At 32.5% G+C, this 24524-nt stretch overlaps 1 protein-coding gene and 1 pseudogene across 1 annotated transcript; both read right to left on the bottom strand.

Moving 5' to 3' along the window:
• Positions 1 to 5960: 5960 nt before the first annotated feature.
• On the bottom strand, positions 5961 to 8093 carry LOC111907018 (uncharacterized). Its single transcript, XM_023902809.2, has 3 exons — positions 7704 to 8093; positions 7149 to 7427; positions 5961 to 7077 (listed from the first exon to the last, which is right to left on the bottom strand). Exons 1-3 carry the CDS (start codon positions 7902 to 7904, stop codon positions 6343 to 6345), a joined length of 1215 nt encoding a protein of 404 aa, XP_023758577.1. The 5' UTR covers positions 7905 to 8093; the 3' UTR covers positions 5961 to 6342.
• Positions 8094 to 14463: 6370 nt separating this feature from the next.
• LOC111907050 (FKBP12-interacting protein of 37 kDa-like) lies at positions 14464 to 24309 on the bottom strand (annotated as a pseudogene).
• Between the last annotated feature and the right edge of the window lie 215 nt (positions 24310 to 24524).

The raw sequence follows: 24524 nt of genomic DNA, 5'->3' as shown, positions 1-24524 counted from the left end.
CAACCCTAATGAACCTTATATACTCGCACAACCTGATCCGATTTCCACTTCTTATCCATCTCCAAGTCAAACTCTTTCTCTCTCTCTCTCTCTCTCTCTCTCCATGTCTATCTCTCTCTGTCCTCTATCATATCATCTAGTGTCCTGTAACTGGATCGGCTCACAAACTACCTGATATCGCTCCTCAACATCTCATGGTACCTCGCCTTTTTCATCTCCTTATCAACCACATATTGCAGTACCAGCAACACCCTCTCGCGGAACATAGCAGTGATCTTAGCCACCATCTCAGTAGTCTGGCGTAAGTCCTGAAACTCCCTTTCCAACTGCTGCACCTCAATTACCAATGCAAAATAAACTCGAAATATCGTCACAAAGTAATCCTAAGTTATGGAATCAATCACCTCGCCTCCCAGGGCATGTCCAACCTCCTCCCACCAATCTCGAGCTCTGTCTTTCAGAAGATAGGAAGCAAGTCTGGCATTTGCCCCATCAGGACAACTTTTAGTGTGGAAGGCATTAGCGGCATCCACTAACCAATGTCTACTCACGATCAGGTCCTTCTTCCCGAAGAACTTCGGGGCTCCACATACCCGGAACTCACGAAAAGTCAAAGTGTGAGCTCCTATCAATGTCACCATCTCAGAAAGAAAGGTGCCCAAGCGCTCTTCCAGAACCTCCATAATACCCTCGTTGATCGTACCAAAGATCACATGAGTTTTCTCAAGTATGCTGCGAGTGATCTCAGACGAAATGAACTCCTACATCTGCTCATCCAACTGTCCGGACCTAGAGCCTGAACGAAAACCACTGCCACAACCTCCTTGTGTGGCCACCATACTGAAAATAGACCACATAAACCATCAGAACATACATATATACACATCGAGGAGTCTGAAAACCTACAAGCTTCCCGGTATCATCGTGACTTCCCTTAACTCGAGTACGAATCCTCTACTTTCAGTAGCACGGCCCATACTACCTTTCACATCTATCCGTCCTTGCCTCAAGGTTTGCCCCAAATCCTCCAAGTTACTCAACTTATCTATCAATACAATCTATAACATAGCAATGCTCCCGACACCAAATCTCTTCCTAGGTTTTCTTAGGGAAACCCCCACACTACTCTCTACCATTAGTTGTAGAAGGAACTCCCCTTACACCCTCTAACCTGCTCACGAATACAATTACATATCACCAACACCAGATAATTCTTCGAATGGAAGGTCTCACACTACAACGATTGGATTTAGACCAGAGTTGTGCAATAAAGTTAAAACCTAACCTTCTAAAATTATTTAGTCTCAATAATATGTAACTTAGCATATTCGCTTACTAGTTAGTTAAAGTTAATGAGAACTCCTAAAAGCACAAAGCAAACAACATTCGAGCATCAAGTAATCGGAACAAGCATAACCTAAACAGGCCATCATATCACTGACTGAACAGTACTAGCATGCAAGTCGACAAGCTCATACAACATGCATACAAAGCATCTCTCCTAGATCCTTAGCCCTAATCTAGCATGTGATTCACATATTCACAATTCAAGCATAATCATAAAACATGTATGGGTATTTTGGAAAAACTTACTTAAGCTCATTTGATTGCATGCACCACACCCCTTTCTTTCATTGGAAAATTCCTTTTTTATAAAACATTCTTTTATGAAAATTTTACCAAATCCTCGGTTTAGGTTTAGACACACCCGAGAGTATGCCAGAATCTCTCAAACCAAGACTCTGATACCAACTTGTAACGTCCCAAAATTCAAGACCAAAAATTTCATTTTTATAATATTAAATCCATCAACCAAAACGTTTCATAAAACCATAATGAATCAGAGTATATCAAAAATCATCCAAATACATAAGATTCAAATAAAAATTGGAACAATATGGTGTGTGTGTGTGTGATGCGATCATCCCGAGCTCTTCCTCTTCAATATGGAAGTACCTAAAACAAAAGCCAAAAACCGTAACCACGAAGCTTAGTGAGTTCCCCAAAAATACCTCATACCATACATCTCAAAGATACAATGGGCCATGCCCACCATCAGGCCCCACCCGGTATCAAGCATACATCCAACGTACGTGGGTGCCTCCGTGTCCATTCTTTGAGCCAGTATGCTCAACGTACTCATATAGTACGCCCAACATACTCAACTAGGGACCAATAATGACAAGATTTTACAAATAGGGGTTAAAAGGACCATACCTATAAATTACAAATGTTACAAATTTTATTTTATTATTTGAATTGTTTTATTAATTTATTATTCATTAATTAATATTTTAATTATTTAATTAAAATAAATTTTTCTATCCCTAAAAGTAGGATGTTACAATTATCTTCCTCTTAGTACGATTACGTCCTCAAAATCACGAGATCCAAAGATAGGTGCAAATATTTTTTTTCTTCATTTCCATTTCAGTCTCCCATGTAAGGTTTGGTCCTGTTGAGTGCTTCCATTTCACAAATACCAACTCAATCATCTTATTAAGCGTTTATTTTCATCAATTCAAATTTCCTCTAATGATAATAAGTCCACCTTATCGCCTAACCCTTTTCTCAAATAAAACACATGAAATACATTATGAATCTCATGTAGGTCTTGAGGTAACTCCAAACGATAAGTTTTATTCCCAATTCTATTCAACACATTCAATGACATGATATATCTTGGATTTAACTACCCTTTCTTTTCGAAAAAGATCAATCCTCTCTCCCGAGACACTTTCAACAAAACTTGATCTCCTACTTCAAATGTCATCAGATGATTCTTAAGGTTTGTATAATTCTTTTTTTGACTCTAAGCTACCAACATCCTTTCTATAATAATTTCCACCTTCTCAGTTATTTCATGAATCAAACTTGGCCTTGTAAACACTATTTCACCAACTTATAACCAACAAGATTGTGATCTACACTCTCATCCATATTATACTTCATATGGCATCATCTTAATTGTTGAGTGATAGATGTTGTAAGAGAATTTAAATAGTGGGAGTTGTTCAACCAAACTTCCCAAAAACTCTAACGCACATGATAGGTGTAGAATGGGCCGGTTGAGGAGTGGGGCGAAGACTAGTAACCAAGGTTGTAGAACTCGTTACTCAGTACCGGCTCGGCCGACTACCGAGTAGCGAGTACTCGGGAGTATTCGGGGAGTACTCGAATTCGGTAATTCATGTACAAATATTTTTAAGGAAATTATATATGTCAAAATCATAAGTTGATTGAAATATATAACAAAATCAAATACATGTGAATACACAAAAACTGAAAAGCACATAATAGTCTCACTTCGTGAATGATTACTAAAAGTTTAACATATATATGTAGTAATAATCACATGTGTGTGTTAAATAATAAATCATTTAGTATATTATATATATTAATCACCGAGTTGACCAATTTTTACAACACTGCTCAGTTCAGTAAGAGACCGATCGGGGAGTACTCGGGATTTTGTAACTCGCCTCGGTAAGGGGCTGAGTAGCGAGTACTCGGAGGAGTACTCGGCGAGTTTTACAACACTGCTAGTAACAGCCGAGGAAGTGGTGTGAGGGGAACGGTTTGGAGTTGAATTGACGGGGGTTGTATTAGTGTTTGTTGAACCATAATTTTAAGAGGATTGTTAGTAATGAGTGAGATAAGGAGATGGTTCGATAGGTTCAAGAAACACATATGAGAAAGCTTTATATACCCTTAAAAGGCATTTTCTTTATATATATATATATATATATATATATATATATATATATATATATATATATATATATATATAGGGTTTGTATCATTAACCCTCGTCTACGTGGATTCGTAGACGTCGATTAAGAAGGGAAAACAGTTGTTGGAGTTATTTGTAGCAGGAATTCGTCTTTCGAGAGGAATTCATCAGTCCTTCATGAGTGTTTTTGGTGGTGGTGGTTAGGGTGGGAGAAGAAGAAGAAGAAGAATATGGGAGAAGGAGCACAGTGACGGAGGCGGGGGCTATGTCGGCAGACATAATGGGTGGGGGAGAACCACCGTGACGGAGGAGAGGGAGCACGGTGACGAAGACAGAGGCTATGTCGGCAGACATAATGGGTGGATGAGAGGGAGCACGGTGACAGAGGCGGAAGCTATGTCGGCAGACATAATGGATGGGTGAGAACCACCATCTGTTGAAGAGAGGCGACATATAAGCCTGTTCTAGTGTGGCTAAAGCAAAAAATGAAGGGGGTGTTGGCATGTTGTAGGTATAAGGTTAGGGGTGGAAGCATGTGTTGTGACTTGCAGACCAAAAGTGGAGTGAGCCAAAAGAACTATCTTTGAAAAGTTTTTAAACCACAAGAACCCTTCATGAGATCGAAAATTTTTTTTGGGACTACATTGATATTTTAAGAAACCACATGGACCATTTATGAAGATTTGTCTCTACGTTATAAACAAACTAAGAAACTAAGACCCAATGCTTTTTCCAAAAAGAAGGCGCAACAAAATTAAAAACTTACAAAAAATTCACAAACATGAGTTTATGAGTTTATTCACGAAACCAAGAACTCACTAGTTTTTTTTTTAGTCCGAAAAAATTATTTGCGATGCGTTTTTTTTAGATGATACATGGCAATCTAAAAAAATGCTTACATAAATATATCCCCCAAACATGGTCATTTTAGCAAATAGGTTATAAGATGCATCTAGCCATCCTCACAAATCGTTAAAACAGTCGGAATGTAAATCACAAAATTTGGAGAATAACAAAAAAATGAACCTAATGAATGAATTATTAAGTTATTACATCCATCCAAGTAGAAGATTGTAGAATAATTCATAGTACCACTTCCTTCCTGACAATAAAGGGAGAAAGTGACTATTGGAAAAGAAGAAAGATTGCAGTATAATGCTGCACAATCTATGATCACTTTTCAAGATTCCCTACCTACCTTTTCCCCAGATTCAATTTAAGTCTCTAAATAGGCCTCTCTACTGACCATGTGTATTTAACTAAAAGCACTACACTACCCATTGGCCATTTCATTCATTGTCACCTTTATACATTATTCACCCACTCCTCCACATGTTCTTAAAAGCTACTACCATATCATATTTCCCATACACATTATTTCGGCAACTACCTTTTCTCCAACACACAAAATCATATCTTCGCTTACAAAAATATCCTCTTTATATTTCCTTCCTATCCCATTACCCATTTAAATTTAAATGTAACTACTATCCTAAAATATTATTAGGAAAATAAAACTCAACAATTATCATAATTTTAAATGTGTACAAATATAGGTAAAGAAAGAAAAGTAAGAGAATATTTGATCTCTTTGTTTTATCTTACCACCTTATTTTCCAGTTATATTTTATTCCTATCAATCTTCCTACTCTAGATAAAAAAAAAAATGTCAAAATTAAAAGAACCAATTAAAAAAAAAAAGAATTAGTGGATTTATCTTAGTAGGAGGATATTTATTTTCTCCTTCCATATAATGAAAATGAATTGTAGGGTGGCGATGTAGGAGGATATCTTTTTTTAAATATATCAAGTAATTTTTTATTATATATAATTATAGAGAAAGCTTGACATAATGTATGTAAAGAAGCTAAAATTGTGTATTCTACTAAGTAATGTACAATTAATATGTTTAACATACTTGGTAATTAAGTAGCTTAAACCAAGAGTATGGAATTGATTATGACCATGAGACATGTGTTTATGTTGCATGTGTCACATTTGTTTGCTAGTTTACTTGCAAGGCGTTGCTATTCGCAAAGAGCAACTCTATCAAATATATACAAAAAATGACATGGCAAAAAAAAGCCATGTAATCATGATTTGGCATCCACGTCAGCCAAGTTACAATGGGGTAACCTGTCTACCCTTAAAACGCTAATACCCAGTAATAGTTTTCAAAGTACAATACTAATAAAAAAACAGATTAAAAAAGCCAAACAGAAGCATGTTACTAATTCTTGGATTTGGATGTGAATATATAGGTTATTCAATATCTACATTCTGGGATAAATTATGCTGTAGATCTTTTATCACTTATACATCAGCTATTGATAAAAGCATATGCAAATTACAAGATTACGAAATGGAAAGAAACTACAACATGATTTATACAAATATTATATCAATCACAAATCATTTGTATTGTAATAATACAAATGACATGGACACTACGAAACATATGACAAAAGTGAAAAGACCACTTACCACAATGACATAAAGTCGCCCTTTGCAAGCATGGAGTTGGCTTCCTAACAACACCTTGAGTTTGTACATTTCATTCCTTGTTGCAATTTCTGTACATCATAGGAGATTATATAGATTTGATAATTTCATTTGTTGTTCATCATCTTATCAAGAACTGTATTAAGATCCACAGAAGAACCATTTTCTGTGAGTTTTCTCACAGAAGCTCTTACAAGGTCCTTCCTGAAACCCATTGCTGTGACCTTATCAACTATATCATCTACTGGAATTATATTACCATTCCCTTCTGTACTTAACCTGTCTTCTACATCAACAGCAGTTGGCAATGCATGAGGCAGTGGTTGGGCCTCAGGGGTATGAGTGTAATTACTTGGAAATGGTGGTTCATTGTTGGAAAAGCTAGCAAATTCTGGCATATACTTAGCATGAAACTCAGATTTGTAGTTTCTTGAAGATTGGACATGCATAAAGTGGGACAAACCCTCTTCATGTTCTTGACTGGAGCCCCATCTGTCTGGTTTAGAATGGCTAAAAGATGACATTTTAGGTGTTTCTTGAGAATGATGGCTTAAAAAAGGATGATTTTGAGGACTAAGAATGCCTTGAGATGAATTTGGAAGGTATGATTGTGTAAAATGTGGAAACTGAGAGTCTTGTGAGAAAGTTACACCATTTGATGGTGGTTGGTTGAGAAGTGGTGTATGAAAAGATGACTGTGGAGAAGGCAATGGTTGCTGGTGGTGTGAATTTGTTTGAGCAGCAGGTTCTTTGTCTCTCTTTGAACCTTGAAGTTTAGCAAGCTGAAGCTTTGTTTCTGCTATTTCATGTTTGTCTTTCAAAAATAAGACATCATCTTGTACCTAAGACAAAGTATTTGGTCATTAGAATCATTTGAAATGGAAAAAGATTGGAGGTAAGTAAAGATGGGAACCTCTTGTAAAACATTATGCATCTTCCTTAGCTTCATGTGGGTTGTCCCGTGATACTTTTCTGTGAAGTTCTTCAAATCCTCTACATGGTTATCAATTTTGCAAGTTTCATCTTCAAGGCTAGAGATTTGTGTGCCAATACCTTCAATTGTGTGATGAAGTGTATCAGAAAGGTTCTTCATTGTATTGTCTAAGTGAAAAAACAAGGCCCCATAGTCAAAGGTCCCGAGTTTCTCCATGGATGTAGTCACAGTATCATTCTCGTTCATCACACCACTTGGCTGTAGAATCAACCAACATATCATTTTTGAGTTTACGAATTCTACTAGGAAAAAGCTTCAATTTAGGGTTCACGAACGTCATAACCAACAATAATCAGAAAACAGTTACGTGCCAAGTTCAACTTAGGGTTCATGAGCTTCATCATAATTTGATTCTTTTCCCACCTTCTTTCTAATTGCCATTCAGAATTTGTTATCAAAGAACAATCAAGAGACAATACTGACACCCGAACAAAAACCCTAATACTAACAACCAGCAACCTGAGGAAATTGTACCTGGGAATTAGGAGGCGGATATGGAGTACTCCCGATCCCGATGGGACGAAAATTATAGAAATTAAAATCACAGCTACGATCATCATCGACATCGTCGTATTGCAGTTCATCGTAATCGTCATCATCATCTAGCTCACTTGCATCATCGTGAGGGTTTGTGAAGTGGAAGAAATCGTTGTTTCGGGACTTATAATGTTCCATTTTACAACCAAATCGAACCACCTTGAGCTTTCCTTGCGCTGATGACTACTAACTTCGTTTAAACACTTCCATTATATTATGATGTTCCTGTTCTGGAATCCCGTCCGTTGACGATCAGCAGCATCAAGTTATTGTCTTGCTTGTCCCTTTTTTCTTTATGATGCAACCGTTTTACGCAGATTTGGGGTTTGTTAATGTAATATTTGGAAAATTGCTCAACAACCCCTTAAATTAACATTTTAGTGGTTTTATCTTAATATTAAGAAATTAAATATCATCCTTTTCTTTCTATATATTTTCTTATCTGTTTAAATCAATAACAAAGATATTAAAATATTATTAATCTTATTTAAATATAATTCATCTTATAATTTCGAATGAATAAAAAGAAAAGATAAAAAGATATTTAAATTGATGACAAGGGTATTAAAATATTATTAATTTTATTTAAATATAATTCATCTTATAATTTCGAATGAATAAAAAGAAAAGGTAAAAAGATATTTAATTTCTCTTTATTTTATTTAGTGTTAAGAACTTATAAAAAAAAGATGGTATTTAGCTATGATACCATTCTATCTCCGATAACCATGCATATGTGTCTAGAAATTAATGACAGGATGCCAAGTAGGTGAAAGAAATAAGGGTGAGCTCAATTCTGGAATCAGATTGAATCGATATGGAATTGAAAAACTGAAAACTGAATTTATGGATATAGAAGAACCGAGAATTAAAATGAATTACATATTTGGTTCCAATTGGTTCTATTTTCGATTTAGTTTTATTCCAACAAGTTTTGTGCTCACTTTTAGTTGTTAGGGTCTAGAACCGGACCAAACCGAGAACTAAACCGAATTACATATTTGATTCCCAATCGATTCCGATTCAATTCGGTTTCAATGGTTATTTTGCTCACCCAACAAGAATTTTGCTATGTGTGTTTGTACTCGGGGGAAAGAAGTTAATCAAGAGCTACAATGGTTTTTAGAGTTTTGATTTTGTCGTCTTCTTTAGCAAAACCCATTGGCGGAGGGAGTATCGGGCTACCCGTTGCTCAACCCCCTAATCCTCGTCTATTTTAATAAGTCTACCATAGTTGACTAGTAGTCTAGTACACTAACTATTGTAGTTTTAACTTTGTATCTCAAAAAATCAAATTTACATAATTAGTCCTTTTACATTGTCTTTATTACCATGGTCCGCCTCTTAAACCTTTTTATGTTTTCTTTCAATAACTCATAAACATAAGCACATGCATTTCCACTACAACAATATATATATATATATATATATATATATATATATATATATATATATATATATATATATATATATATATATATATATATATATATATATATATATATATATATATATAGAGAGAGAGAGAGAGAGAGAGAGAGAGATAGGTTAATCTATATCTCTTAAATTTTTATTACTAAACTATTATAAATATAGTTGGATATTTATATTATAATTTTTTTTAGATCCACTCCTTATTTTAAGAATGTACGAGTGAAACCCGAAAAAAAAAATTGTATGTTTTATTTAGACTATCTTTTTATTTGTCAATGTTTTTTTTTCAAATTTAAAGACTTTTTCTTATTATTTGAAGATAAAATATATTTTAATATGTTATTACTTTGTAAGCTCCTTTATTAAAATTTTTTGGCTCCGTTCCTAACGAAATCGAGCTTTAACATCTCTATTCTTGTAATCAATGCAAGTGTCAAGATGTATGTCCAATTTCTATTTTACACACATATGATAACTTGACGTACGTTTTAGGGTTGCCCCAATGAGTATAGGGTTGCCCCAATGAGTATATTATTGTGAAATTGTATATTTTTCTTGGCAGAATCTAACATAACATTGCAAGTTTTTCAAGTGACTTGATAAGGATAAAGATTGCAAAAGTAAAAAAAATCTTAGAAAATTGACCCAAAACACATGTATATGGTTGTCTTGTTACAAGCTATATTAGTTTTGTTATTTGCTATCTAAATGATCCCGATAAAACTTGTCTTAGGAAATGCTATGTAATTAGTGTGTAGTTTTGTTACGAACCAGTATTGTTTTTAATTGTCAACAATTAAAAAAGTGTGTGTAAACATCATCAAAAGAATCATTTCATTACATAGGTAGCCATTACATTAAACTTAAAGTTACTTATACATGAAATCTACATCAAATTGTACCAAAAGTCTACTAATTTTCAAAAAAAGACAACCACGTTACAAGTGGAGGTATGCTACAAAACTGGTTGTATCCAAAAGACAAGAACCAAAATGTGGCTATGGTGTTACTATTTGCCCATAAAAACTATCATCGTTGTCATCCTATGATATGTTACATACCTAATCCAAATGTACAGGAATTGTCGTAGTAGAACCACCTCTATTTTTGTCATAAACAAACCTTTTTTAAATTTTAATTTGATTAGTCTTTATGATGGTTTCCTTATTTTCTTCTTGGACAATGATTGCAATCCATGGCCTTCATCATCAATCATATGCCTTTCATCTCTACATTCCTCATCACCTTTTGGTCCTTGACCATCAACAACACCTCCACGTTCATCATCTTCCTCGTTAGGTTGCTCCACATTTTTATTTATATCATGTTATATACAAATACATATGCAAGGTAAATGATTTTTTTAAATAGGATTCTAAAATAAATATAAAAATTCAAGTCTATTAATTCCACGTGTGGTATGTACCTCTAGTACATTCTATTTCTTCAAGAAGACGAAAAGAAACCTATAAGCATTAATTCATCATCTTTAGTTAAAGAAATGTTAGATATGATAGAACTATAAGATGTGATCTTGTAAGAGAATGCCAAAATGCAACTTATATGAATGTCATCTTGCACGATCATGACTTTCCTTCAACCTCATCTATAGAATCATATATAATTTACTTTTAAGGCATAAATAGTCTAGCGGGTGCATGGTTGATTCGTTCTCTGGCAAATAACAATCCGCTTGCAATGAGTTGGTTTTTGTCTCATTTGTTGATGTAGCAATTCATTCTTCAATAATTTTATAACAAAATATTCAGAAATTCACCTCTCATAAATATTCCTAACCTTGCTAATTTCTTATTTGATAAAAAAAAATGTCTATTGTATACACTCATAAATATGTCTATTGTATACACTAAAATACACACACACATATATATATATATATATATATATATATATATATATATATATATATATATATATATATATATATATATATATATATATATATATATATATATATATATATATGGCATATTTAAGGCTCTCTTACCATATGTATGTCAAAATTATTTCGTAGTTTTTATTGAACGCGGAAGAACAATTGGTATATATTATTTTTCACATACGATATTGAGTATACATAAACAAAACAATGTCTGTTGATTTTGTTGATACGATTACCAAATCATACAAGTTTATAAATTATATTTAAATTTAAAAAGCAATTTACGTTTTACGACATGCTACATCACTTATTGCTCATGAAAATACTTTTAAGTTTAATGTATTTTTTCCAAATAAAATAATCGTTATTGGACAGATACTAATTAATAAATAATAGAAATATGGATGATTTTGTAGTTAATTTACATTTTTTTTAATTAATGCAATTCTTTCTATTAATTAGTTACTTTGAGTTAATATTTGGAATATTCACAAAAAAATAATTTATCAAAAAATTTATTGGCTAAATGAATACTAATGTGATGACCTTGTGGTTTTCTTTTAAATCATCATCTTAAAAAAATTGTGTTTGTTAATTACCCGTTAATCTGCTACCTTTGCAAGTGATGTTCATTCTAGTTGGGGTGATACATCGGGTTTTATACATATATGGGGTCTGGGGTTGAGAGTTCGATTCCCTTAAACTACCTCTTGTGGTGCCACATGTAGGGAATTTTTCCTAGAAATCTCTATGGCGGTTGGGTTTGCCCTGTAAAGAAGTTCGAACTCAGGATGCTCGTTGAAATATTATGAGTAGACTTCCATTTAATTCGTTTGCTTTTTCTAAAAAAAAACTACCTCTATCTATATAAAACTTTTAGTTTTAATATTAATATTGAGTTCATCCAATAAAGAAGGTAAATATCCAAACATCCTTAAATTAACTTGCGTGATAATGCAAAGATAAACTCATAAATGCACACCATATAAAATGCAAAGATAAACTCATAAATGCACACCATATAAAGATAGATTACTTAGCATAGTAGGTATGGTGTCGTATGACGATCCATGTAGACATCATGTCAGCTTTGTCACACTCCTTCAAATTTTTTTCATTTCATGGCATGGAATGTCCCACTTGTCATGATATTTTTTAAAAAAATAATTAATTTAGAAAAATAAACATTTCAAACATACAATTTTTTTAAAAAACTAAAATTTCATTTAATTAGAATAATAATTAAGATTTATAAGTCAAGGGTTGATTCTGTAATTTCAAAAACTATTTATGTAGAGAGAATCTAGAATGAGGGTACTTTTTGTTAGTAGACAAAACCCTACGGACCATTTATGTCAAATCTGAAAAATTTGTTGTCTTTCTCTCTCATTCGAGTTTCTTCCTTTTTTGTTACCTACCCGACTAGCCTAAAAGTCTCGAGACTTCTCGTGATTGAACTACAACTAGTAATTTCGACCAATTTACGAAAATATAAGTGGACTCATATGATACGCTTAGCATTTATTAAAACATATATCCTCATGTATCTTTTAAAAAATATATAATATTATTAATGATAACAATATCATTTTTGCAATCATATTTAACTCTTCAAAGTAGTCAAATTGAAAAACTAAACAGAACAAAAGCTATTTCAATTAAACCCAAATATACTTTTTTTAATGTAACATCCAAATGTTTATATTAGAGCTAGCCTTTTTATTTGTCATGTCATTTTCATTAACTTTATCAAACATAAACTTAAAGCATTTAATTATTGATCTTTTTTTTACATTAACTACTTTACCATTATTTTTATAAATGTTTTTATTAGAACTAGTTTTTTTATTTGTCGTGTCATTTTTACTAATTTTATCAAATAATAACTTATTTACTTAAAACACATAATTATTGATATTTTCTAAAATTAATAAATTTACCATTATATTTGTGAAAAAATTAATATCTTATTTAATTTGTTATTATCTCAGCACATATAATATTCATAAAAAGAAAAAGCCTATAACAATAACATTAAATAAAATAAAGATATTACAACACACAAAATTAGAAAATGTAGTACTAAATATACACGATCGGGTTTTTTTCACATATAATAACCAGTGGCGAGGCTATTAAGACCCAAGGTGGGTCACATGACCCACCTAAAATTGCAATTGCATTTATAATTTCTATAGTAATTAGTTTGGGATCTACCTTGACATAAGTTTAGGACCTACCTTTTCAAGGTACCACATCCATTCAACAACAATATAATTCTCAACATAACATCATATATAAAGCAAATGATTTTGGTGTTTTAGTCATTAACAATTAAGAAAAAAGTGATGAACATCCAATTTAGCATTTGTTTACAAATTTTTAATCAGTTAGGTCTTTTAGCAATATTAAGCCTAGTTTTAAGTTGGAAAAAAAAGAATTTTTTACTGGTATAACCTCTTGGTTCAACTAGTTTTTCATTAAACCAAAAGGGTTCTTTCTTTTTAATTACAATCGATTTTTTTTAATTTTTTAATAGATGACCTGAGAGGCTTCTATTTAACCGGTCAAACAGTTTGGTTTGGTTTTTTACGGTCTACAATCCGACTCGAAACAAGTATTATTGATTATTTTATTTTTTATCAGATTCAATTAATTAGTGAACCATGTTGTGTCATGTTCTAGATTCGCCACTGATAATAACACTGTCACAATCAAAAGAAACTTAAAAAGGTACCAAGTCCGTTTTTTTAGTTAAAAAGATGATAAAATTAGTTATAAAAAAATACAATATGATTATATGACCATTACAAATTTAATATTGATATTAATGATCAAAACAAAACAAATTAATTACTCAAAAATAATAAAACTGTGAGGGTTAAATATTGTCGGGAAGTAAAATGAAGCATTATTGGATAAATGTGCTCACCTATACAAAACACAAAAATCAAAAAATCATTTAATTGTATAAAATAAAAGTATCACATTAGAAAAATCAAAAAATCATCTGCACTCTAATAGCAAGGAAACCTCGTTGTAGGATGTAGTCATAGTAACTAACATTTCAAAAAAGCTCACGTTAGAAATGTTCTTGGTATAATAATAAAAAGAAAAAAAAAGTAAGATAAATTGTGTATTACCCATGGTTGTAAAAATCTCGATTAATCCTGAGACACTACTTGACCGATTAGAGATCGCCTAGCGATTAATCCATACATACAAAATGATTGAAACAGTAGAACCCGATTAAATTTTAAAACTTTAAAGAAGTTATATCTCAATAGAAACTATTTGAGGTATGATTAGTGTTGTAGTTATCATATTAACCTATTTTGTTATGATATTAGTGGTATTTATGAACTTTTATATGATATTAGTCATATTTAATTTTTTAAAATCTAAAAAATTAGCAATTAATGGTCCCCAATTAATCTCCGCCTAGCCGATTAATCCCTTGACCTCAGTCCACCGACTAGCTAACGTCGAACAATTTTTACAACCTTAGTATTACCTAATACAAATTTTACCTAAACACGATAAAACTGATTATATACAATTTCAAAACTATAAAAATATATCAAACACAAAACACACGCCCCATTTCCAAATACCACCTTGAATGATGGTTTAAAAACAGTAGCAATCTTGTATATCATTGGTTCATTCAGTCTTTAAAAAAATGGGTTTCCTCAACGGATTCGTAAATTTGACAAGTGTAAATTGAAGAAAGATGGAAAAACATGCTATACGAATTTCAAGCATTTGTTATTCCAAAAAAAATAAAATAAAATAAAAAAATAAAAAATAGCTGCCTATTACTAAGTACTAACAGCTAGTCACTTATGATTAAGACATACAAAATGTTAATTTTGATATGTTTTTAACAGTACAAAGTAGAAACAATGTATGCAAAATTACTCATTAGCATCTTTTTGAAGCTCCTGCTTTAGCCTTTGGATCTCAGCATCTTTGTTTTCTAGCTGCTCTTCCAGGTTTACCACCTGATTCACAATTATTAACCCAATTATATTGTTATTACTATTATTATTAAGTAGAAAATAATTAAACACGCATCAATGTATAACGATAGGTTTTTTAAAGGAAAGATTAAAAAACAACCAGTTCATTTGATTTTTTCAACTTCGTTTGTGAGTCCCTCCATGTGCTTGCTTAATCCTGCATCAACAAACAACAATTGATGTTTACCAACAAGTTAATAGGAAACAATAACAATACCCCGATCCCACAAAGATGGTGGGGGGAGCCTAGATGACCTCCAGCATTAAAAATAAATAAATAAAATAATAATAATAATAATAATAATAGAATGGAATGGTGTTACCCCTCTTGGATGATTCCCCTTGTAAAATGTCAGTCCATATAGAGTCAAAAAGAAATAATAATAGAACAAGATAAGATAAAAAAAAAAAAGAGTCATCTGGTTTAGGATGATCTACTGCATAGAAAACGTGAGTCCATAATAGAGATGATAATAATAATAAGTATAATAAATACGGATATGAGAAGTTAGAACATATACAACAGAAAGCCAGGAGGAGCATGTGTATAAACACCATGGTGTCCCTCCTCAGGTCTATCTAGAGATGATGTCCCTAATCAAGGTGAAGATGTAAGGACTAAGTGCACAGATCCCTAGTAAAGCCCATTTTCCAAGATACGAACACATGTTATAGATCTACGATTAAGCCCCTAGAGCTCTTAGTTTACAGCAGGAAAGCAAGAAAGACCAAGGTGCAATTCCTTAAGCGGGAGGACCCTAAAATTACCTTATTGCCCTTTTATCCTATCTATTTTGTTTTTACTGTTTCATTGGCTTTAGTGGTTATGGCCTTAGCGCACTACCTACCTGTGGTTTGTCTGTTGTAATTATGGGGGACATTCCAGCAGTTGTGCGAATGGTCATAAAAGTTTAGTCTCACTCTTGAGAGGGTATTTAACCTTTTGGTTGTTAGTAGAATGGTAGCTAAGAATTCATTTGTAAAACAACTTTGTTCTTCTTGGAGAGTCCATTCCTTTCGAATGAATGGGAAAAACCTAATTTATCTTATGAATTCATAGTTTCATTATCGGTTCATATTCAAGAATGTATCAAGCTCTATTGATTGGTATCAGCGCAGTTGATGACTGGGGAAAAAATAACAAGGAGGTTAGACAACTTGGAGGAAGCCGTTAGAAAAAAGCAAGATGAACAACAAGAACAACAATCTTTGTGGATTCAACAACAAGAAAAGGCAAGAAAAGAGATGAGGGTCATCCATAATGAAATGCTCAAAATGAGGGAAGAATTACACACCCCTATGGCAGCAGATGAGAAAAACAAGGGAGGTCGGTCACCACAATCACCATCTATGAGGGAGAAAAATTGGATCCCTACCGCGGCATCAGCTACGTGACACTGGAGGCACAACCGTAACTGCCGCCGTCTCCACAATCTCTGGGGTGCGAGAACAGAAGAGAAGGTGCCGTTATCACCACCACGACTGCCGCCACCGTCGTCACCACCACCATTGCCAGAATTTGATGAAAAAAGGAGGAAAAATTGCGCCTAGTTCTTGACTTTTAGCCAAGAAAATAAAAGAAAGGAGAGAAAAGAAGAGAAAGGAAAGGAAAAGAAAATTTGTATTCCGTGTTCCCGAGTTGGAGAGAAGTGAGAGAAAAATTAAACATTTTGTTCTTTCTCTCCAAATCGGAAAGAAAGTTAGGAGGGAAAATGATCATTTTCATTTCCTTCCTTTAATAAACTAAGGAACACCAATTTCTTTTATTTTGTTCCCACTTCCACCCATTTCCTTTCCTTCGTTAAGTTGAACTCGGAAACAGGGTGTTGAGAAAACGATGATGGAGTACAAACGGAGCGACGTGGGAAAGGAAGGTTACGCTAATAGAAGTAGCAGTAGAGTTTCTAGGTCATCACAAGATTGGGCTTCCAAATGACAAATGGGGTAAAATTAAAATCATTGGGCCAAGATGATTGAAATCAAAAAATTGACTTACCTTTAAGTGTGGAACATAAAAGCCCAGTAAAACTAGACCCACGTGAAAGTAAATCAACATGAAGAAAATCAATACCAACGACGAGGGTGATTTCACCATTTCTTTCGTTCGCATCATCCCTATGAATGGGAAAACCCTAACGCCTAGTTCTCGAGTTTAACAAAAGAAAAGAAAAGAAGAGAAAAGAAAGTTAGGAGAGGAAAGAAGAGAAAGGAAAGAAAAACAAAATTTTCTTTTGTGTTCCCGAGTTGGAGAGAAGTGGAAGGAAAATTAATCATTTTGTTCTTTCTTTCCAAATCCTCCCAAATCGGAAGGAAAGTTAGGAGAGAAAGTGATCCTTCCATTTCCCTCCAATTCCTTCCTTTAATGAAACTCAGGAACACCAATTTCTTTTATTTTCTTCTCATTTCCACCAATTTCCTTTCTTTTCTCTCGTTAAATTGAACTCGGGAATAGGGTGTAATCTATCTCATTGGTTCATAGTTGATTGATTATCAATGGATTCTGTGTCTTATTCAAGAAAGTATCAGGGTCTATCAATGTCACATATGGCCCTAACCCTAACATGACATAACATCTCGATACCCTTCATTCCATATCATCTCCCAGGGTATCAATTAAAAGAAAAACTATTTGTTTAAGATTGGTAACAATTAATCAAATCACAAATATAAGATAAAGTTTCATCAAGTTGAGATTATAATCCAACATAAACAATTAATTTAGACCAGAAATACACAAGTCAATACCCACAAACAACTACTTGTCTATTATCTTGTATTATGGCATGATTGTTCATTGTGTAAATTTTGTCACCATGCTGATATTGTAACTAGAATCATGGGCTTTGAATAATCAAAATCAACATAATTCCGGAAGTCTCATTGATAACTAAATTAAATAAATAAATAGTATCTGACCTTCGAAATGATTTTTAAGCTCTAGATTCTGAGATTTCTACAAAGCAAGTTTCATTGATAATTCATGTATCTGAACCCCAGAAAATGCAAAACCAATCAGAGCACATACACAGGCTTCCACAAATCAAGGACAAAAATGTAATTTAATGTACTACCTTTCCTTCCTTTGCCTGATTTCCAATCTCCTAATTCTCCTCCTGAAGAGTCCTGCATTTAGCCATTAACATCTTCCCCATCTTACTTTGTGGAGTGAAGTTAACATCACCAATATTATCCTCTAACTCCTCCACTTTTTTATCCTTCTCCTCCACCAAATTCTGCAATCACAACAAATTAAAATATACTTCTTAACGCATGTAAACTTTTCCAATCTAAAATTTTCTTTTAATATGTTCATTCAGACCCAAAATATCTTAAATCCTTTATTACGAGTATATAAACAAAAAAGAAATTGTAACAACTATTATATGTTTATATCTACCTTTAAACGTGTAAACTCTTCATGAATTGTTGGATCAAGCAATAACCTTCTTGCCTGCAAGATTTTTCACAAAACAAATAAAAGTGACACCTTATTATAATTTAAAGATTAAAAAAAGTATAGTTTAATCATATTAATGTAGTCACTTCTTTTTCAAACGTGACTTTCAAAAGTCAAAAATCAATTGATTTAACTGTAAAAAGATCATAAGAGAGAAGAAAAAGTATTTGCATACCTGCATTGATGGAGGCTTGAGTTGTGATCTTAAATCCCGAACTGCAGACTGAAGAACTCCCAAATGAATAACTTTTTTTAATTACAATTTCAAAATATGAAAAAGTAAACAACATTTAGCATGTCAAAAAAAAGGTACCTTTAAGTTTGATATCTCTTGTTCCCGCTTTGCAATGGTTACTATAAATGCAACTTCCTTTTTCTTTGCTTTTTCTAGTTGAACAAATATAGAGTAAAAACATGAATCAGAAATCAGAAACCATGGTTAGTTAATTAGTTAACTAATGTTACTGGTTAACCTGATCTCTAAGTAACTCTTTAGAAGATTTTAAATTCTGGAGATAACTGACAACATTTTTAGGTTCTGCATATAGAAATTAGTTTTAATATCATCAATAATAACCATAATTCATCTTTTTTTATAAGATGTTAGCTAAAGAAATATGTTACAAAAAACAACTTGTTGTAATGTAGGATTCATTCTGAAATGCAGAATGCCACTTTTGAATTTCTGACTTTGCAGCTTCAAGCTCTAACTGGGACAAAGATCATTAAGATAACAAACAACACCATTAATATTACTGTATGATGGTTAAAGATATTTACAACATCTTTATAAAAAATAAAAATTATACATACTTGGCATGTGGCAAGATTATCTTTACAGCTCTGGAGACTACACAGGTCACAACACAGAGAAAGATATGAAAGGGTTAATTTCTGTAGGATTCAAAAATAATGTTAAAAACAGCTGATATGATATGATATTATTACCTCTCACGCAGAGATAAAATCATCCCAGTTGCTACACCTGATGCAGTTTCTTCTGTTTTTGAGTTAGCCTGAGATGCAAACAAAGTGGCAATAAATAAGACATTAATCATCAAGACATGATAACACACTATTTATAGTATGGTTTTAATATACTTTTTACTCAAAAAAACAAAAAATAATCTATGTTTGCTAAACATCTTGAAAGATTACATGTAAATAGATTTTAATCAATACAGATAGCTATTATGTGTTGAAAAAAAAAACAAAAACAAAAACAAAAACAAAAACAAAGGTATTAATCTTATTACTGAAACTGATTTTGTGGAAATAAATATTCTCCCAAGAAAAGTGATGTTATTTACATTAAATACATAAGAAATGATAAAACTACAAACACACCACAAAGAAAGAAGTCAAGAACAAGCACAATCTAGAAAACACCAAACAATGCATTCTCCAATGAAGGATCAAGCAAAGCCTTGGAAAACAACACAATGCTCTAGTATAATCTAATTTAATTTATCCATTGTTATCCAATATCATATATTCTAAATAAATCTTGAAGCATTTAGTCTTATGGTCATTATAGCAGGACCAGGATCAGCCTTGAGACTCTGCAATTTAGTAAAAATAGGCCCTAAAATTTGAAAGATCCGAAAATATAAACAAAACAATTCTAATATTACATTTTCTATTGCAATATACTTATAAGATAAAATTTCATTCAAAATAATATACAAAAAAGAAACTCTTGCTTCTGCTTGAAAAATGTCATCATTCTAATATTTGTTGAAACAAAATTTCCAATTACGTCTTGATAAATAATTTTATCCAATAAGTTTGTCTCAATCATCATCAAAGCCAATCCATTAAGGGCCTGTTTGATAAGGTTCTTACTGAGTCCAGTAAGAGGTGAAAGTCTGATTCGGTCCAATAAGACCGTTTGATACCACCATCTTATAGCTCTTACTAATAAATGTAGCCATGCTGACCTATGTTTATGATTGACTACTTTGCTGTGATAAAACTAGGTTGATAGTGTTAATGATGAAGATGATGATTTTTTTGTGTTTTTGTAGGGCGAAGAAGATGATTGAAGTGTGTTGTATATAAAGAATCAAAAGTTAAATTTCTTTTGTAGTTTTTTGATAACATTAGCATAATGTAGATCCTTTTAGTTATAGATTCTTTTTAGCTTGTTATCATGGTCATATAATTGTATTGATTAGATGTTAGCTATCATTGTCAACAAAGTGATCAAGAATCTTTGGTAGTTTCTAATGAAATGCATTATACTTTAAGAAATATTGTGTTGCTTTTTGTTCATCTTTATGTTATATGTTTTTGGTATGTAAGTTACCATTATTGGTTTGTAATAAAAAATAATATCCAATATAATTATTCAACACGAAACATAAAAGAAGGGTAAAATGGTCATATTCAGCATCCAACACATTCAGTCAGAGGGTAATCAAACAACTTGGTTTCAGTCAAAGGTAGTTCAATCAGAGCAATTAGAGCTACAGACCCAGTCACGCCTATGACTCAGTCAACAACAATCAAACAACCCCTAAGTCGTTTTTATGTCATTGTAGGTCATAAGTAGGGGTTTAATATCTTCAATTTGGAAAACTTCTTTCTGTAGATGTAATAATAATAGGAATGGTCAACAAAATTCTATATGCAATAGATGTATTAGACAAACAATCAACACGTTTTAAAATTTTTAGAATATCAATTGTTGTTATTTTTTCCTTTAGACAAGAGATGTAGAAGTAATTTTAACTCAACATATAAAATTATAAATCATTCTCATCAATATTTGATTGTTCATCTTTCTTAAACATATTATCATATCGATGAAACCTTGTAGTTAGAGAATAAAATTTTCTTAAATATTTATCTTTAGGACCTTTTTGAATGGATAAATCTCTTTTAGGACCTTTTAATACTAAGTTCTTGGATCAAAATATATCAAATGTATGAAAACCATTATCATCATCAATATTATCATTATTAACATTAACGTCAACATTAGCATCATCAACTTTATCATCATTAACAATAGCATCATCAACATTAGCCTCATCAAGACGATTTTTGATATGATGAAAGATACGATTTTTGACTTCGAAGACGAGTATTGATTCTTGCGACCGTTGCAGCCAAGTCGATTCTATTTCCATCTTGATTCTTGCGATCGAGATCCTAGAGATCCAGGGAGAAACGATTATACTTCTAAGTTCTAATCTTCATTCCCGCTTCATAACCTAAAAGGCTTAAAGGCTAAACTGATTTGGGCCTCTATTAATTCTATAACACGTAAATAAAAATTGAGGCATGTTAAGCTACACCATGTGCACCCCCTAAAGGGTTGGCTCTAATTATACTCTAGGTATTTACGATAAAACTGCTTGCTAATAGTTGAATGATTGAATCAAAACCAAAAGTTTACCAGCAATAATTTGCTTTTCGAGAGGACATTCTCTCCGAGGAAGAACCGAAGTTCCAACAACAAATTCATAGCTAGCTAACTAACTTCATAAGACCTCTTATTTATACTAAGCTAATAATCGACCTAACAAGGGAAATCACCTAAAGACCCTTAGCTCCAAGCCTTTCCTAGTTAACTTCCCCTTTCTTTGCATATTTGATCCTTATATGAGGTACACCAATTCCTTCCCCTAAACTTTCATATTGTCCTCAAACTGATCCCTTTAAAAAAAATCGGTGTTTCGGTCCTATCGAACAGTAGTTCTTCAAGTTCAGAACATCTGACAACTCCAGATTTCACATACTCACCGTCACATCTTAGTATCATTAAGGCTATCACTGGTATACCTTTTGCCATCTTTCTGAACCCCTTTTCCAAATCCATACCACCATTTATACATAATGTTAATCACCTAAAAACCCTTACCTCCAGGCTTACTAGTTAATCTCCCTTTTCTTTGCATATTTGATTCGGATATGAGGTACATCAATTCCCGCCCTAAAAATTTCATATTGTCCTCAAAGTAATCGCTTTGAAAAGATACCGGTGTTTCAATCCTATCAAAAGGTAGTTCTTCAAGTTCAGAACATCTGACTACTCCAGATTTCACATACTCACCATCACATCTTAGTATCATCAAGGCTATCATTGCTATGTCATTTTCCATCTTTTAAACCCTTTTTGCAAATCCTAACCACCATTTATAAATAAAGTTAATCTTAATGATGTTAATGTTGATGATACTAATAGTGATGATGATAATGTTAATGATGATAATGGTTTCGTACATTTGATGCATTTGGTCAAAGAAATTGGGAAACCCTTAACTTTAACATGATAAATATTTTAGCATTGAAAGGTACTAAAAAAGATCTGTTCATTCATAAAAGTCCTAAAGATAAATATTTAAGAAGATTTTTTTCTCTAACTACAAGGTTTGAAATATCAATAATATGATAATATGTTTGGTTTTTTGTTTAATTTTGAAAAATTACTTTCATTAGATGATATGCGTTTAAAGTGTTATTGTAAGTCTTTTGAAATTTCACTTAAGAAAAATGCACAATCAGATATCGATAAGATTGATTTATATGTTGAGTTAAAATTACTTCTATATATCTTGCCTAAGGAAAAAAAAAGACAACAATTGATATTCTAAATCTTTTTAAATGGGTTGAGTGTTTTCCTAATAATACATTTATTACATATAGAATTTTGTTGACTATTCCTATAACTAGTGCATTGCAGAACGAAAATTTTCCAAATTAAAGATATTTAAGTCCTACTAACGATCTACAATAACACAAGAACGAATTAATGGATTTGCTTTCATGATGATTGACAGCAACCTATTGAATAAAATTGCTTATAAAGACGTAATTAAAAAGTTTGTTCTAACGAATATTAGAAGGATGACACTTTTGAAGTAGATGCAAGTTCCTTTTAGTATTTTATTTTGGATGAAATTTTAGTTTATAACTATATTGCAATAGAATACTATTGTTTTGCTTATCTTTTTAAATCTTTCAAGTTTTAGAGCCTATTTTTACTAAATTGTACACGGGCTCCAAAATTCTGTGGCCGACCCCAGTATAACAAACAACCTCCTTTGTTATCCAAAAAATGAACAATGTGGCCTCTTTCAATATCTTGTTACTTGTTAGTTTCCCATTTGATATCCAAGAGCCTTTTATAGTAATTCAACTAACAAACATACTTTTGTTTCTCCATTTAGGTGTTTAATACCAGCATTAGGTCAAACACCATGCTCAGATGTCTGCCTTAAGTATTTTGTAAAGATGTTGGTGTACTTTTCTACTCAAAGGAACTTTAACATAAAGCACAACACTTAACCACCACAACGTGGGGACATATCTACACTAATATGAAGACATTAATCATCTACATGAGGATGTATAACCACTAAAAAACAAACAACTAAATAGAATACCTTTTTGGAGCCAAAAATATCATCTTCCTCGTCATCAAGATCTCCAAAACTCCTCGTAGTGCCTGCAATCACATTACAGAAGTCGAACATAAAACGAAAGATAAGTTACATGGTTAAAAAAAAACGCTACTGGCTGTAACTCTGACAATTAATCGTAACTTGCGCTTCTTACGTGGTCGGTTCCAGGAAAATCACCATCGAAATCATCATCCTACGATTTCCGTTAATCAGAAAAGAAAATTATTAACATCAATTTAAAACCCAAAAAAAAACGCATACAATACAAACCCTAGAATTTATCACTTACATCGTCTATCTGAGGGTGAGGTGCCATTGGTGCGGCCGCACCACAAAAATTTAGCCAAGAACGTGATTATATCTGGATGTGAGTTTGTAGAGGGAAAGAACAATGAAAGGTAGACAAAACTGCTACGGGGTTGGGTTGCTTCGATGGTTTTCGCTTCTGCGATGGGCTCGTGACCTAGCCGCGCTTTGTTCTTTGGAACAATGAGAAAAATGGAAAATAGAGTGTGCTTGGAATTGTTTTTT

This window comes from Lactuca sativa, chromosome 4, assembly GCF_002870075.4.
Source record: "Lactuca sativa cultivar Salinas chromosome 4, Lsat_Salinas_v11, whole genome shotgun sequence".
NCBI classification, from domain to species: Eukaryota; Viridiplantae; Streptophyta; class Magnoliopsida; order Asterales; family Asteraceae; genus Lactuca; species Lactuca sativa.
The sequence above is the reverse complement of the archived record's forward strand: the minus strand, read 5'-3'. Positions and strand labels throughout refer to the sequence as shown.

What these genes read in the sequence shown, in the direction of transcription:
- LOC111907018 (XM_023902809.2), bottom strand. Translation starts at nt 7,904, where the DNA reads ATGGAACATTATAAGTCCCGAAACAACGATTTCTTCCACTTCACAAAC. An exon ending in ATCCGCCTCCTAATTCCCAG is followed by an intron (nt 7,428 to 7,703) that starts GTACAATTTCCT and finishes TTGATTCTACAG; the next exon opens with CCAAGTGGTGTGATGAACGA. An exon ending in TGCATAATGTTTTACAAGAG is followed by an intron (nt 7,078 to 7,148) that starts GTTCCCATCTTT and finishes ACTTTGTCTTAG; the next exon opens with GTACAAGATGATGTCTTATT.